Source organism: Peromyscus leucopus, chromosome 3, assembly GCF_004664715.2.
Source record: "Peromyscus leucopus breed LL Stock chromosome 3, UCI_PerLeu_2.1, whole genome shotgun sequence".
Classification (NCBI taxonomy): Eukaryota; Metazoa; Chordata; class Mammalia; order Rodentia; family Cricetidae; genus Peromyscus; species Peromyscus leucopus.
Genome location: NC_051065.1, coordinates 106,689,460 through 106,706,027, shown reverse-complemented (window position 1 = coordinate 106,706,027; position 16,568 = coordinate 106,689,460). Strand labels below are relative to the sequence as shown.

General features: G+C 51.4%; 1 protein-coding gene across 6 annotated transcripts in view; it reads left to right on the top strand.

Annotated features, from left to right (window-relative positions):
* The window catches only part of Iqsec1 (IQ motif and Sec7 domain ArfGEF 1), a 341,513-nt gene that overhangs the window by 175,803 nt on the left and 149,142 nt on the right, over nt 1-16,568 (top strand). For 2 of the 6 annotated variants that reach the window (XM_028854677.2, XM_028854650.2), the window contains exon 1: nt 11,529-11,924. The exons of the other annotated variants lie outside the window; for them this stretch is intronic. In XM_028854677.2, the coding sequence (XP_028710510.1) occupies nt 11,902-11,924 (23 nt within the window). In that variant the 5' untranslated portion in view covers nt 11,529-11,901. Of the gene's footprint in view, nt 1-11,528; nt 11,925-16,568 lie in introns of those variants that run through there. 6 annotated transcript variants of the gene reach the window in all.

Genomic DNA, 16,568 nt, shown 5'->3' with positions numbered 1-16,568 from the left:
CTAGGATGATCCTGTTCAGGTGGGAACAGAATGAAACTCCAGGAACTCCAGCTCCCATTTCTGCATCTAGCAAGCCCTTTGGGCTCATAGGTGAGCACACTGAGCAGGGGTGAGACTTTGAGGTAGCTCTTCTAGCCTATAGACACTGCAGTTGTCAGTGGTAGCTTAAGTTCAAAGGGCATTGGAGGTATTATCCAGAGGAGAAAATAGTCAAGTCCATGAGTCTTCAGACTTAGCTGATGGGATCAAAGATGATGTCACGGTTGGTACCATCTGAGATCCCATCCTTGCTTGCTTCCTTGTCCTCATTCTCAGGAAGTCTATAGCTTAATGACAAGGTGGCCCCTGTCCTCCACAGCCAAACTGCTGAAGCCCAGCATCCAAAAGATCCTGCTCAGGATGCTTCTCATTTGCCAGTCTTGGATCATCCCCCATCTCTGAGCCAATCACTGAGCCCAAAGGGGATGGAGGCTTTAGCCAGGCTGGAGAGATGTCGGGTACATCTTGAGCCTGCAGGGGGCAGCTGGGACCAAGAGATTGACCCGACTGAGTCCTTGGATTGGATAGGGCAAGAGTTCTAAGTATCAGGGGCCTGGAAGGATGCCGGCAGAAGATCCACCACAGCTGGAGCCTGGATGCAGGCAGAGGTTCCAGCCATGGCTACCTACATAGTCTTCAGTGCCCATATCATAATCACTAGGCGTCAGTGCTTCCCTGGATGCCCTTGTCCATGTGCTCCATACAACCCTCCAGTGAAGGAGCCTCCAGTGGGGCAAAATTACATCATCTAGGGGCCATCCTGAGCAGCCTTGCCTCCCAGGTCTCCACTCAATGGGATCTGTCCAGGAAGAAGCCTCTTATCCCACGGCAGGAGGGCTAGCTGCTTTTTTTGTGATCTTGCCTTATGCATATGGGGTGTAGGCCTTCCTGCTCCAAAGACCCACTGGATGCCTATAGGCAGGCAGGAATGGAAGCCTCCAAGTCCTCTGTGTCCCTAAGCCTTGCCGGTCTTAGGAGTTGTGAGGACAGAAGTTCTGACTATCCACCTGGGGCCATCTAGGCCATTGGTTCTCAACCTGTGGATTGAGACCCCCACACGGGTCACATATCAGATATTTGCCTTATAATCCATAACAATAGCAAAATTACTGTTATGAAGTGTCAATGAAATAATTTTATGGTTGGGGGTCACCACAACGTTAGGAAGGTTGAAAACCACTGATCTTTAAGAACCTAAAAGATCTAGGCCCTTTTAATGCATGGTTTGCTACAGTAATCCCAGGGATTGAGATGCCACCCAGCATTTGGAACACAGAGGATTGGGAGCTGGAACCCCAAGGTAGTCAACACGACCTATTTGAGAAGGTGACATTTGAGATCATTGCTATGGGGAGGGGAAGGGACACCATGGGCATCAGACATGATAAACACAAAGGCCCAGAGGCTTGATAAAGTCCTCTGCTCTGGGGATGGAAGGATGCTAGTATGCCTGCAGCAGAGTAGAGGGCCTAGCATCAGACAAGAGTCTAGGGAAGTGGGACAGGGCTTGAAGGCTTGTTATCTTCCCTGTTATGTGCTCCATGACCCACGCCTTGCCTGGATGACAGGTCCCACTGAGGCTCTGGAGCAGGAGGTAGCCAGAAGGCAATGAAGTTATGAGAGAGGGTCCAGCAGAGCACAGTAGCTTGGGCATGGGGGAGGCTGGCTGCAGGCCTGAGGAGGAACCCAGCCCCTGGAGTCTGGCTGCTGTGGAAGCAGTCTTGGGGTTTCACACTTGCGATAATGTTGAGACAGCCAAACACTGCCCTCTGCTGGGGTACCTGTGTATGATATTCGGAGCTTTCTTGAGAACTGACAGACCTCAGGCCCTCCAAGACCCCTTCTGCAGCTCTTCAGCCTTCATTGTCTTGTTCTCACCCAGCACGGTACAGAGTGCCTCGACCCTAGAGCAGCATTTGCCCCCACGATCTCTGCCTTGTCTCTGGGCCTCAAGGCTGCCTGGAGGGCAGAAAATACAAAATAACACCCTGCTTCAGGGTAGCCTGTCAGGATTCCTTTGTCATACCTAAGCCACCACCTTCCTGCTCATCTTCCATGCTAGAGCTGAACTTCAGAGAATGCCCCCGGGGAGTGACAAAGTGTAGACCCCCACAGAGCACGTGACTCCCAGGAGTTGCCCTCTGCTTGCCCACACCTCTGTCCTGGACATACCTATAGCACCTGGTTAGAGGGGAGAACAGGGGTCTAGGCGTGGAATGGCGACAGTGAACAGAACAGAGCAGGGCAGTCAGAGACGCCATGGGACCAAGCTGTAGCCCAGAAGGAGTGACTCATCTGATACAACTCGGCTTTCCTATGTGCTCCCAGGACCCTCCACAGCCTCGACCTGTTTCTGCAATAGTTGCGAAGGTTTTTTTGTCAGGGAGGCTAGGAAGGAAGAAGGGAGGAAGAGGGATATGTGGGCCCATAGTAGAGACCAAGAATATCATCCCTTGGTATCCGAAGTGGACACCTTCATACATCAAAAACCATGACACTCAAGCTGTACATGTGAACAGCCCCATGCACCTGTGCGAGCTGGGCGAGCTGTAGATGTCTTACAGTATCTAGGGTGAGTGGTTATTCTGCTGTGTGGGTTAGGGTAAGGACAGGAATCTGGCTTGTTTTGTACAGGTGCAGTGTCTTTAGGGATAGTGTCCAATGTGGCTGAGTCCAGGGATGCAGAGCCTACAAGAGCCACTACACTCAAAAAAGAGAACAGGGCCTTCCCCAGGCCTCACTCCAGCCTGGGTCACAGGAGGCACATATTTGTTCATCCACCCAGTGTCCTGGGAAAGACCAACTGTATGCTGGACATGGGGGAGGCTTTGGAGCCAATCAGTGAATTCAGACATGGTCTTCCAGCCATCATCAGCCCAAGGTGACACCCTCTGAGGATGACAGTGGGCTATGGGCGATGATACAAGGATGGCGAGGAGTGGCAGGGGCAGAGGTGGGAGGGGGACCCTGCTGAACCCATGTCGAATGAGCCTGAGACCAAATGGTAAGTGAAGGATTGCTTTGGGGATGGCAGGAATTAAATGAAGGGGCTTGGGGTTGGGTCAGCATATCTGAAGATCACTGCAGCCCATGAGAAGAGAAAGTTTGTCAGCTAGGGGGCACAGATGAGTTTTCTTCCAGCACAACCACTGAGTTTCTCTGCGATGAGCATATCCCAGTATATGTTTACATCCAGTCCAGGGCTAGCAGTCAGGGTAATGTGGGTGCTCTGCATCTAGGCTCCATTCAACCTGCCCAGTGTGCCCAAGTGCTAGTGGGGAGGGCATATCTGAGCTTGGGGTCCAAGTCTGAGATCTCTACGGAGTTCACTGGTTGATAGGACATGGTTCCCCTGATGTGGTAGGTACCTGAATATGCCAGGAGAAAGAACACAGGTTGGGAAGCAAGAGTCTGAAGGATAATGGAGGCCTGGCTGAGGATCTGGGGACTATCTCTACAGGAGGCTGTAGGCTCACTGCCATGCAGACCCCATGAGTTCTGTCCTTATAGCACTCATGACTGTGGGGGAGGCAAATGTGAGACTGTACTTGAAACTTGGGTTGCATTCATTTATTCATTCTCTCATTTATCAACCCACAGCATTTTATTGAGTAGCTACTGTGTCCCAGGTACTAGAGTCACAGCCCTGAACAGAAAAGATCAAGGCCCTCTTCTTATAAGGCTGGGACTCAGCTTGCTGTGCCCTCAAAACCCTGGTCAGCCCTTTCACTCACCTGGGCCACCAGCAAAACCTCCATGGAGGAAAGGTCCAGGAGAGGGAGGCACTGACTTACTCTGGTAGAAAAGTGTGTGCTTACCTGGAAAGGATCCTGGCCTAGAGATAGAACAAGGAATATTTACTCTGCAAAAACTGCCTGAGCTGCTCCTGCAGCCCAGCCTGTTACAGGCACCAGAGAGACAAAGACCAAGTGACCATGGCCCGTCAGGCCCTAATGGCCATGAACTTTGTGGGAGGTGCCATCCTCACCAAGCACGAGTCTCCTTTCTTAATCTATCAGGGCTTGGGAAGGAGGTATCATCCATGCCTCAAACAGAGCAGCCAGTAGCTTGCCAGTTTCCTAGAGCCCATAGGGTTCTGGCACCATGCCCATTGCCTATCATTCTGTTACACAGATGCTCTGTGCAAAGGACCATGTAGCCCACACAGCTCTGGGACACTAGTTACATCAGCAGCTAATAGCTGCCCCATACAATTGTGCAGTGCATAGGTTATACCACTTGCCCTGCCCAGTGGCCCTGTCCTCACCTACCTCATTGCACATGCCCCTGGAGACACTGTTGAGCATGTCATAGGTCTCGCTGTGCTCTCAATGGCCCACTGTACATATTCACTTATTTGGTTTTCTTTTTGTTTAATATTTGTATTTGTATTTGTATCTGAGTGTGTATGTGTGTGTGTGTGTGTGTGTGTGTGTGTGTGTGTGTGTGTGTGTGTGTGCAGTGCCCTGAGAGAGGGTGTTGTTGTATCTCATGGAGCTGGGGCTACAGGTGGTTGTGAGATGCTCAACATGGATGTTGGGATCTGATCTCCTGTCTTATGTAAGAGCAGCTCTTGATCACTGAGCCAATTCTCTAGCCCTACTCATTTGTGAGAAGGATCAGAACTGATTTTCAGAGAGACCCGCTAAGTAACTTTCAGCCCCACAGCTCCCTCTGAACCTGTTCAGGTCCCCATCTGCTTCCCATGAAAACAAGCTCAGAGACAGGCTTAGTAATTGTTAGATGACTGAAGGCTTTTGTTATGATGTATTTTTCTTGTGAGTGACTCTAATCACAGAGAGTTGGAGTTTTCATTCATTCATTCATTCATTATTCATTCATTCATTCATTCGTGGGGAGTGAGGTGAGCTGGAGGTTCAAACCAGGGCCCAGCTCATGCTAGGCAAGTTCTCTGCCACTAAGCTACGTCCTGCCTACACTGTAGAACATTTTTTAAAAAGAAGGCATGCAGTTGACCAGTAATCCCATACCTGAGAGATGACAACTTTTCACTGTGGCGTGTCTCGTAATGTGCCTTTCCAGAAGTTTCTCTAACCTAGATTTTTGTAGAATTGTATGCTCAGACTAAGCTTACAGCTTGCTAACCTCCTTTTTTACTGCAATTATCACTGAGAATGCCCCAAGGAGGGCCCTGTGCTAGTGTCCTGCAGTGATGTTTATGGTAACATCCAGGAGTCCACTCTGCTGTTGTTGTCCACACTGCTGGGCAGGTGCCGTGAGTTCGGACACACATACACACACCCCACATGTTTTGGTTTTGGGTTTTTGTTGTTATTTGTTTGTTTTTTACTGAGAATGTTCTAATGTTATCTCAGATTCCAGAGAGGAGAATCAGGGCCTGAGTCACCCTGGCAGAAGGGAACAGGTGGCAAGTCCCTGGGAAGGGTAGACAAGGCTGGGAGCATGTGCCTTCTGTCTGGCAGTGGCCTTCAGTGGGCAGGAGCACCACAGCTGGGGTCAAGATGCCTGTTTTCTTCCCTCCACTCTAGTGACTTCTCTTCTGTCCCTTCCCTTCTCTTCCAAGGTCCATTTCCCCAATTGGACCTAACCCTTTGTCCCCCACTTTCCTAGAGCCAAGGTTCCAGCAAGACCCTCATGACTTTCTGGAATCCTCATGTCCCTCATCTTGAACTTGCCCATCACTCCCGAAAGGAGGGGCCCTCGCTCCTCTCACCCTGCACCTCCACTGTGTCTCATAAAGGTACACGAGACCACTGTCCACTCCGAAGCCCACAAGAACCTGTACTGCCCTGTCTCCCACCCCTTTCTTCCACCCACTCTCCCTCTCCCTCTCCTCCATAATATCTCTTCTTTCCCTTCTCATCCTCACACCATACTCGTGGCTCCCACTCCCTCCAGAATGACGGTCCTAACAGCCAGAGACTATGTGAGCCGTGGTGACTGCATGGTCTCCACCATTCAGGAGAGTGTCAGTGAGTGTCTACTACTGGTACAGACATCATCACCCCAGCTCCCCCTTTGCCCCTACCAGACAATTAAGGGTTTTGCACAGTTCCCTTAAGACAGGGCTGGGGAAAGGGCCGAGGAGCCAAAGTAGTCCCCTCCTCCCAGTGGGAGTGTGGCCTTTCTCACTCATGTGTCCCTGCTTAGTTGAGTCTCAAAGCAAGCCTGGGCCAGCTTTGTCCTATACAGTTGAAGGAAGGATAGCTTTGGCAAATTCATGGTAGTTATGGTGGAGCACTTATGGCCTGGGGCTCTGCCTCGCTGGTTCCCCTTTACATAGCCCAGGACTCCATGGGCTTTCTGATCTGCCTAACCTGCCTGTAGGCTTATCCTGCTCTGGGTAGCCCAAGCAGTACTGGGTAGCCCTAGTTGAGGAGAAAAATATGTTGGTCAATATTGCCCTGTACTAGATATTACGGTCTCCAGAGCAAATAAGTGAGCTTGCCTGGAGCTGTCCTAAGGGGCCCAGCCTGGGAGGTGATAGGAAAAAGAGGGGTTGCTGCTGAGTGCTGAGTCCTGAGAACCTGAGCTGGGAGTGCAGGGCAATCCAGGCATCTACCTGCCTGGCACCCTCACACCAGCCCAGGCTTCCAAGATTGGCACCCAGCTCCCCAGGCTGTGTGAGACCATACTGATGAAGTTTATTCCACGCCAGTTTTTATGTGGAGGAGATTGGCTGACACATGAGGTACATTGTCTATAACTTTGAAAAGCATTCAAAAAGCCCTGAGTTAGACCCTCAGCACCTTATAAACCAGGTGTAGTGGTACGTGCCTGTAAGCTCAGCACTGGGGATGTGGGGGCAGGAAGATCAGAAGTTCAAGGTTATCCATCTCTACTGTACTAGAGGCCCACCTCAGCTACCTAAGACTCTGTCTAGAAAAAAAGAAATTGAAAAATCCTTTAAATTGAAAGACCTCAGACACGTTTAGTTCAGGAAGCAGGGCTTTGGGGACCTGAACAGCGCTTGAAGTCACTACCTCACAGCTGTGAGTGGGGAGCACAGCCTGGCTCAAGTCTGAGAATTCACTGCCTGATGAGAGGTGAGGTATGGGAGGTGAGTTGGGGGACTCCCAGCCTACAGCCACTGCATCTTAGTTTTGGTCCTAGATCACTCTGCACTCCCAGCTCAGGGTCTCAGAATTGAGCACTCCACAGCGCCCCCTCTTGTTTCCATTCACCCCACCTCCCGGGCAGGTGACTCCCAGTAAGTTCACTTATTCCCTCTGGAGGCCACAGCATCCACTACAGGGCAACATTGACACACTTGTTTTTCTCCCCAACCATGGCTACCCGGTGCAGCTTGGGCTTCTTCATGTATGTCTATGGCAAGCTTGGTGCACCACAGACAGCCTGGCACACTCTGAGGCAATCCTGGCTGGGGGGAACTGATGCCAACCCTTGTGGTCCTAGATGTTAATTCCTTCTCAGGGGTGCTCTGAAGACCTTTCTTAGCTATCTTAGGGTAGGAATCCAATCTCCCCCAAGTCAGGGGATGGGGTTCTGGTTTGCTGCAGAAGGGAGTGTTTGCTGAGAATCCAGAAGCCGATATAGATTTCCAAAGATAATTGCTTAGGGGCTGCTCCTTCCTCAACCACCCTGCAATGAGAGAAGAGGCTGTAGACAATGGAATCCTCATCCCAGCCTTCCCTATAAGGTCTCCTACATCCAGAACACTGGCCGCAACTATGATGTGAGAGGCATGTGATGTGCACCTGCAGCATGGAAGAGCCTATGGTTTGCAGAGTCTGTGATTCAGCCTTCCCAATGTGATGTTGAGCAGAGAGCTGGCTGCAGAAAAAGACACACAGTATGAGGCCACTTATGTACAGCTCCAAATACTCACAGTAGTCTACACTGCTCAGGATGCCTGTGTGTGGATAACTGAGTAGGAAAGATTCCCTATGGATCATTCATGCACTTATGGGAGGCTGGGAGCTGGGCTGGAGAGGGGATGTTACAAAGAATGACCCCAAGGCTTCCAGCATGTTTATCAGCTGAAGTTTCTCCTTATAAGCAGCTGGTGCGTCATAGTTCACAGTGCTCATCTTTATGTCTTTTAGAAAATTTTAAATATTTTTAACGTCATAGCACAGTATCATTTTCAGAATCCATGCAGTACTTTCTATTTCTTATATGTACATGAACACATAGGAAAAGTGCTGGAAAGATGCACTCCAGACAGACGAGAACCGTTTCTTCTGCAGAGATGAGCAAGAGGGACTGGGGGGCAGAGAGGAGAATATACTTACTTTATGAATAGTCATTTTCTATGGGCCTGGTGAAGCACAACTTTAATCTCAGCATTCTGAGAGGCAGAGGCAAGAAGATCTCTATGAATTCTAAGTCAACCCAGTCTACATAGTAAGCTCTAGGCCAGCCAAGGTTACAAGTGAGACTGTGTCTCAAAAGAAAAGAAATGTTCACGTTATTTCTGCAATTTGCATTTTACTTACTGAAAATGCAAAGCTCGGGGAAAAGGGAGATACAATACTGGGGCTTGAAGTATTTGTGTTCTGGGGACTGGTACAGGTTAAGGGGTGCACACACTGAAGCTCCACAATTAAGCCTATGACCACCTGGAAGGGAGATGGGCTGCTGTCCCTGGGAAGATGGTCCAATCCTGAGGTGCATGGCTGCCTGCCTGGAATGACTGAGACTGGCATATCTCTGTCATGTGCCAGCAGCCTTCTCCCCCTTCCCAAATGCTGTTATGCTCCTGCCTAGGAGACAGATGGCACAGGTTGGAAGACAGAGACACCCTGCCTGAATGTCCCTGTCAGCCTGCAGGTTGGAATTTTCCAGTCTATGGAGGGGAAGTCCTAGAACAGAAGTTTCTGGAACCAGCCTTGGAAGCTGCTTCTGCCCCCAGACTGGAGGGCTGAGTGGGGACAGAGATGTGTCCAGAGACCGGCTGTGGAGTGCTCTGTGTCATCCCCAGCCTGAAACAATGGATTGGTGGATGTTCCTGTGCTTACAACCCTAGGGGCAGTCCTGGAAAGGCTGACTGCCACTCCTCCCACCTCAGGCATCTGATCACATTGAAGTGGACAGGTACAGACTGCCATACCACTTACTAACTGTGACTTTGAACCCTCTTGTGCCCTTGGGACTCCCATCTCTGAAGTTGAACTGCTCCTGCACTCTGTTGATTCTTTGAACTCAGAAACTTCTGGGGTCTCAAGTTAGAGACCAGCAGGAATGTCAGCCGTATGGCTTTTGGAATCTCCTTTACCTAACCAGACCTGACTCAGTGCCAGGCAGAGAGCGTCAGGTGTGAGAACAACTGCTGTGTGCTGTACTCAATGCTTGGTCAAAGCCTGAAAGCCTTGGCAGCTCTTTCTGGGTGTGGGGGCCTTTATCCCACATTCTACTGTAAAATACAGTCCACGCAAGGGGTGTGTGCCTCTCTGGAGGAAGGGCCAGAAAAGAGACACAGGTGTGCAATGGATGTCATGTATCCAAAGCGAGGCGAAGAAGAAGCCCAGGATGAGGACTTCAGAACAGAATGCACTCAGGGTAGCCATTTCTCCCTCGCTGCCTCAGTTTACTCATCTGTGGCATGTGAGAAGCTCCTCTTTAAGAAGGTCGAAAGGGTGTTGCTGGAGCACAGGCACCCTGGTGGGCTCGCCTTGCCTCAGTGTTAGTGACCTCCCCCCCGCCCCGGGGAGGGGGCTGCCTTTCTAAGCAGCTGTGGTAAATTAAACCTGTTTCTGGTGTTTCTCAGGTATGAAGACAGTAGGACCCCAAACAGAAGGACTCCTTCTGATGATGTGGGGGTATTCTGATTTTGCTAAGCTATAATGCAACTCAATCAGGGAGAGAGATGGGGCCAGCTTGCCACGTGCTAAGCTAAGTTCACACAACTATGAATTGTTCCTATGACAGCATTCTTCTGTGGGGGGGGGGGGCGGCGGCCATGGGAAGACTGGACGTTTCTAGAGTCCCCTGAACTTTGGCTACACAGCTGCTTCCGCAGTTACTACGCTGCATCTAAGGACCCTCCACCAGAAGAATGAGGTCCTCTTCATCTGGCCTCTGTCCCTCTTGGCTGTGAAACTTCCGGTTGCTCACTGGCTCTGAGATCCATTTCCTCTGAAACAAAAGAACGGAACTCCAGAACGAAGCATCCCTCGTCCCCTAACTTCTGTGGGTCTGAGAGGCTGAGGGAATGGAAAGAAGAAATAGAATCAGGCTGGCAATTGCCACCCCCAGCCAGAGGGTTCACAGTCTCACTTCCTCAGCCTTTCATGTGCCCCTCCCCTGGAGGCAGCTTCGCCGGTGAAGACAGAGTGCTGGCTGTGCCACCTTCTATCCGTTAGTCCTAAATGAATGAGGGCTCACCACCACCACCACCACCACCACCACCACCACCACCACCACCACCACCACCACGTGCGCCTCCCCAGGGTCTGAGGTGTGCATTACAATGCATTCCTTATACACATGCTCAGCTGGGGTTGAGATTCCTGACTGACACTTGGTAAACAGGATACCTGCTCAAAAAAAGCATGATACACAGAGGGCAGAGAAGGTGAGTGTACAGGGAGAGAAGTGGGCATTTTTCTCACCTTCGCCTCTTCTGAGCTACCTTGTCTGTGCCAGTGCCCCTCAAATCCATCGAGCTTCTTTCTGCCTCAGGGCCTTAGCACAAGCTCTGCTCAGAAAGCTCCTGCCATGGCAGTTGGCTTGGAGAGGCCTCCTTTCCCTGCCCCCAGCTCAAGAAGATGACCCCACCCACCCACCGTGCCTCCTTTCTGCTTGGTTGAACCCTGATCTGATTGCTAGGCGCAATTTCACATTCCAATTTTCACGTTTTCTCCCCTTTTCCCTCTCAGAATGTATCCTTGATGAAGGGGGATGCTCTGCAGGCACACTGGGGGTGCTGGCAGGAGGGGGAGGGAGGGAGGGAGGGAGGAAGGGCACCACAGCTAGAACAGACTGGCTGCAGCTCGGGCCTCACTCTCCCCTTAGGTCATAACTGGCAGCAGTAATCCAAGCTGTGTCATCTGCTATTCAGCTACTGTATGTGGTCGGCCCTCCAAGACTGGTCACACAGCTGTCATGATCCCATTTTACGGTAGCACATCTGAGACTCCCAGGAGACACTCAGCTTGCTGAAGTCTCATGGCCCCTAACTCCAGGGCATAAGATCTCCTGAGCGCTTAGTTTAGTGATTCCTATGTTTCCGTGCCAAGGACGGAAAAGCTGTCCTGGAAGGCAGTGCCATCATTACATTCTTTGGGCTGCGAATGCATTTTAGCAACTGATTTCCAGGTTTCTAGTGAGGGCCAGGAAGGAGTCACCTCGGTCTCAGCGCCAGGGCTCTTGATTTTTGCAGCCGCACCGCAGGGCAGCTCTGTTTGATGCTGCAGTTGCCATGGCAACGAGCACTTTGGCGATTGGTCCAGCTCGGCCGCACTACGTTGCTCCTGGAAGGAGGGGGGCGCTCCTGCACTCCTGTCCCTCCTCCGGATGCTGCGAGAGCAAACCGGCACCGACACCCCCCTCCCCCAGCTCTCCCCTCCTCATCCCAGCGCCCTGACACCCCGGATGTGCGGGAGGGAAAAATCCCAAGGAAGTCCCAGGTAGCAGCGAGGCAGACGCCCCCGCCCAACCTGGCGACCATGGTGACTCGACGTCTTCCCAGGCTTCTGGGCACAGTGTAAACCCTGCGTGGGAGGACCCGTTTGGAGCCCCCTGCCACATTACACCCAGCTTTTTTAGATGAACCTGCCAGTCCTGGGAAAGTGACTGCCCTTGGCTTTCATTTTCTTCTTTTTCACCTCGCTTGAGCATCCTGCTCCTCCTCTGAACCACCTTGAACCTCCTCAGCCCAGGCAGGAAAGAGAGAGAAGGAGATCAGACTTGGGCAGGATGGCTTGCCGAAGACGCTATTTGTGAGTATATGAGACAGGTTTATCCTATAGCTGAGGCAGAAAGGACCACAACTCGAGTGCTGGAGTGAGGGGCTTGGTGGGGGTGGGGTGGCTGCTCTGCAGGTGGCTTCCAGGGCCCTGGCTTCCAAGCTTGTCTCTAGTGTTTGTCCCCTGCGGCAGAGGTTGATGTGATGTTGATGGTGATGAGGAGAAAAATAATCTTAGTCAGCAAATCTTCCTTCGGCTGTGAAAGTCCCTTCCTGAGACAGTCTCCTTCCTCCTAATCCATATCCACATACAAGGGCCCCCAAACCCGTGACCATGGTCCAGGCTTTTGGCAATGCCCCAAGCTAGCTTGTTTATGGAAAGCTTTGGTGCTCAACAAGCCTGTGGCCTGCGCCCAAGCCAGGTGGAAGGCCATCAGCAGGCTGAGACAGTGGCCGGGGATGGCATCCTCCACGGACAGGTGAAGGTGGCAGCAGGGTCCAGCTGTCGAGTGCAGGTGTAATGTGTGGGTACAGAGCACCCGTCTGCTGGGGCTGATGCCAGCAGCAGAGGCGGTGAAAGTCGGGCTTAGGGTGGTGACATCACGGGACTGGGTATTTATGGAAGCAAAGCCGTGCTTGGTAAAGCCCGGCTTCCCAGGGGGCAGTGGGATTCAAATGCCAGTTTCTTTCTAGGCTCTCTGGGGGCTCTTCAGGGTGCTGTTCTGGAAAGAGCAACCTTTACCCCACTTGGGCACTCTAGGCTCTGGAGACTGAATGAGGTTTGGGTCTGTCTGGTCTCTGCCTGCCCTAGGCTACCTGCCCCGCGCTTGGAAGCTGCTAGGAACAGTTTGGTGATCTCGGATCTTGTGAGGTTAAGAAGCAAGCCATGATGTATTTGTATTGGGATCAGCCACCAGTACTAGGATAGGGTTTGCAGCAATTTGTAGGAGGTCACCTGGGAGATTTAGACTCTCCTCAATCGGACCTTGAACTTGTAGAAGCCCCAAGCCCCATCAAGGGCCCTCCAAGTCCTCTTTAAGCTCTACCTCCTCCCCTCCTACAAGGGGCGGTTCCCATGCTAATGAGCCTGATAGAAAGTAAACATTGCCTGCAGCTGCGTCAGCAAGCTGGGTCAGCAGGCTTCTGCAAGAGGAGTGGGACCATGGCCTCAGGCTGTGGGTCTGCATTTTCCGTGGAAAAGCCTTTGAGTCTGTTTGTTGGCAGAAGCAAACCACACAGAGTCCTTGCTCTCTGTGGCAAGGCCAGAAATAGTAAAGCTTTCCCCAGCTTGGAACTTTGTCTCACATTTGGAGAAGGTACTTCCCAGGCAGCAGCCTCCCTCCTACCTGCCACACCTTTTCTGGCACAGGAGCCTCCAGTGTCAAAGAAACTGACAACTTGCAGAGGCCACTAAGCTGCTGTGGAGGGAAGATGTCATTAGCATGAAATGTGACAGTCCTCATGGAGAGCAGCCTGGCTCAGGGCCTGTTTCCAAGGCTCGGGAATGCCATCTGAAAGGCTTTGCATAGGCAGGAATGAAGACACACACACACACACACACACACACACACACACACACACATTTTTTGAAATAGGGAAACGGAGACTGGAAAAATCACCCCTGGAAATGTAGCATACTCTACCTTAGGCATGGGGCCTGGGCTTTGCAAGGAAATCATTTTGTCAAGAGCACGGCTCCCTCCCATAGATCCCACGGTGCTTCCAAGGTTCATTCAACCTGTCAGGGGCCAGGGACTTGCATCTGAACACACAGCCTTAGGCAGCCCTGTTGGCAGCTCTTGTTTGGGGATCAGTGCTCCTGCCTCCCTTCCTTGAAGGTCTCTCCACTCGTCTTTTACTCTTGGGGCGAGCTGTAGGCTGAGCTATCCCTACGTCTGCTTCCTCCTACATTCTACTGGTATCAACCACCCTAAATAGATTGGCCAGGGAGTATTGGAGAAGGGCTATGGCCTCTGCCCTTGCAGAGGATTTGGAGTCAAACAGGCTTTGCTGATTTACCTGCTAGGTACTCATCGGCCTGTGTTTGCCCACTTTTATATTCCACTTGACCAGGGCAGGGCTTAGCCCAGCCCAGGTCAGTACCTCTCAGTACCTGCTGCTCCAGACTTCTGGTTCCCCAGACCAGCCGCAAGGAAGGGGGCTGATCACTGCCAACTCAGAACAGTCTTGGCTGGTCTTGTGCTTTCTCACATCCTATAGCTTGGTCAGCTTTCCTTAACTGCTGCAAATATAGTATGATTGATTCCGTTTTACAGAGCAGGAAACTGAGGTGCAGAGGGAAGGAACTTGACTGGGCTCCTGCAGCTATTTGCAGCTGTGCCTTTAGCAGTTCTGCCCCTCCCCCAACATGCCCCACCCCAAACCTGAGCAGCCATGCATGCATTCCCATGTGTCACCCGATCAGGGTGTCCCTTGGTCTAGAGGTACCCCACAAACAGGCACACTGTACACCCATTTTCACTTCTCCTTGCATCCTCATTATTTCTGACCCACTGTGGGTCACTCTGAAAGTTAAACTTACCACTGAAAGAGGTGGGTCCTCAGTCTGCTATGAAGGTGGCCTGGTGATGGGATAAAGATAACAATGAAAACAATGCATATAGTAACTGAGTGGAGAAATCACAAGGCCTACAATCCTTGACCAGGGAGCAGCTGACATTGACCAGCTTAGTAGCACTGTGAGGAAGGTACCCCATACTGATTGACTACAGCAGCACCTTCACCATCCTCAAGGCAGTGTCTGAAGAGGACTCTTGGCTCAGCACATCTTGGGGCTCCAGCTCAGGCAGTAGGGCTGTAAAGATTTGCAGAGCAAGGCACTGGCTGCCTCTTTGCATGTCTGTGGTCCACCCTTCTATCCAGTAACTGACTCATTTGTTCACTGCCTGGAACTTCCTGGCCCCTCTTCCCTTCCTTTTTGGCTCTAACCAACCGTGGAAGACTAAAGCCTCAGACCTCCCACCCTGCTATTCTCTGACTTCCCTGCTGGGTCTCCATCTACCCTGACACTATGTCCAGCTTGTTGGGTGGTCAGTCTGCTTCCTAATAGGATATCTGCTATACCTGGCAGACTCCTGACGGTGTGTAAGCCTCAGGGTTTCAGCACCTAGAAAAGTGCCAGGTGCGTCACATGCATGTAGGATATGCGATTAAACCGGTGAGTCCTGGGTGGTGCCAGGCATGGTCCTAAGCAGGACTACAGAGCAATGAACTGGGCACTGGCAGGCTCCTGGGGAGGCAATCAACTCCAATACTGGAAGTGGTCTCCACAGTCACCTGAACCCTGAGGACTGGAAGGACACTTGCCACCTGAACAAAAAAGGCAGCAACCTCTGAATATGCAAATGTCACGTCCTTCAGCTCATTTGACCATCTCCTGGATCCTAGGAGGTGGGATTATTCTTACCTGCATTGTCCAGACCCTCAACTGAGTCCCAGAACAACTTGTCCCAGGCAACACTCAAGCAGGGGTAAACCTGGGCACTCCACCCCAAAGCCGAACTCTAAGCTGTTATACTGAAAGGTTTTGCTGAAATGGCAAACGCTGAATGAGCATGAGGAAAAGGGAGAGATGAACTAGCGGCATGGGTAGGGAGGGCCCTGTGGGCTGGTTCCCACTGCCAGTTCAGTGTGGACTGAGCAGAGATATGAAGGGTGGGGCTGAGGTTGCCTCCTGTGCTGGAGGAGAGTAGAAGGGCAGGAATCTGACTTACCCCTTGGTCACAGTGGGATTTAGGGGAAGCTGCAGGAGTCAGGAGCAGCTGGTCTTCAGGCTAGGCTGAGAGCAGCTGTGCATTCTTCCTTGCAGTCAACAGAGGCACCGCATGTTTCTCAGGATGAGGCACCCTGCTCATGGGGTCCTGGCCTACCTCATAGTACTAGCTTAACTTGATCTCAGAGGGCTTCGGGCTTGTACCCTTGTTCAACTCCCATACCTCTGGCATGTCGAATCTGTGGTTGGCCCATTCTGCAGGAAAGTGACTTGCTCAGATTCATAGCCAGGAGTCTGTCTGGCTCCAGATCCTATCCCCTCTTCACCAATCCTCATCTGTCTGTCCTTGAGGCCAGGGCTGGTAGGCAGCAGGTGTTTAGAAGGTGGGCTTCAAAGGAGAGGAAGAGTCCAGGTGGCCAGAAGGTGACAGGACACTGGTCAGGTGCCCTTAAGAAGTACCTGCGTGTCATACCCTTACCATCACTTTTGATAAATCTGTGTCCAGATCAGTTCCATTTGGCATTAATAGAACTATAGGATTTAAAATGTTTGTTTTACTAGAACTATAGGATTTAAAATGTTTGTTTGTTTATTATTGTGTATGTGGTGGGAAGGCACATACCATGGCACATAAGTGGAAGTCAGAGGACAACTTTGTAGAGTTGGTTCTTTCCTTACACTTCTTTGTGGTGGAGCTGTCACCAAGTTGAGGCCAGTTTGAGAAGGACGTTGAGCCCCTGCCTGCGTCAAGAAAGATAGATGTCCAAATGTGTTTTGTGTGACTTGGCTATATGTTGAGTTTTCTAGGAATGTGATTGCTCTCGAAGTCAAGGGAAGATCGGACTGTGATATGTTGGGAGCTCTGCCAAGAGCTGTCACCACCCAGGCCATCATGTCCCCAAGGGCAGCAGCTTTTCTGAGAACAAGTTTCCCCAGCAGGTGCCT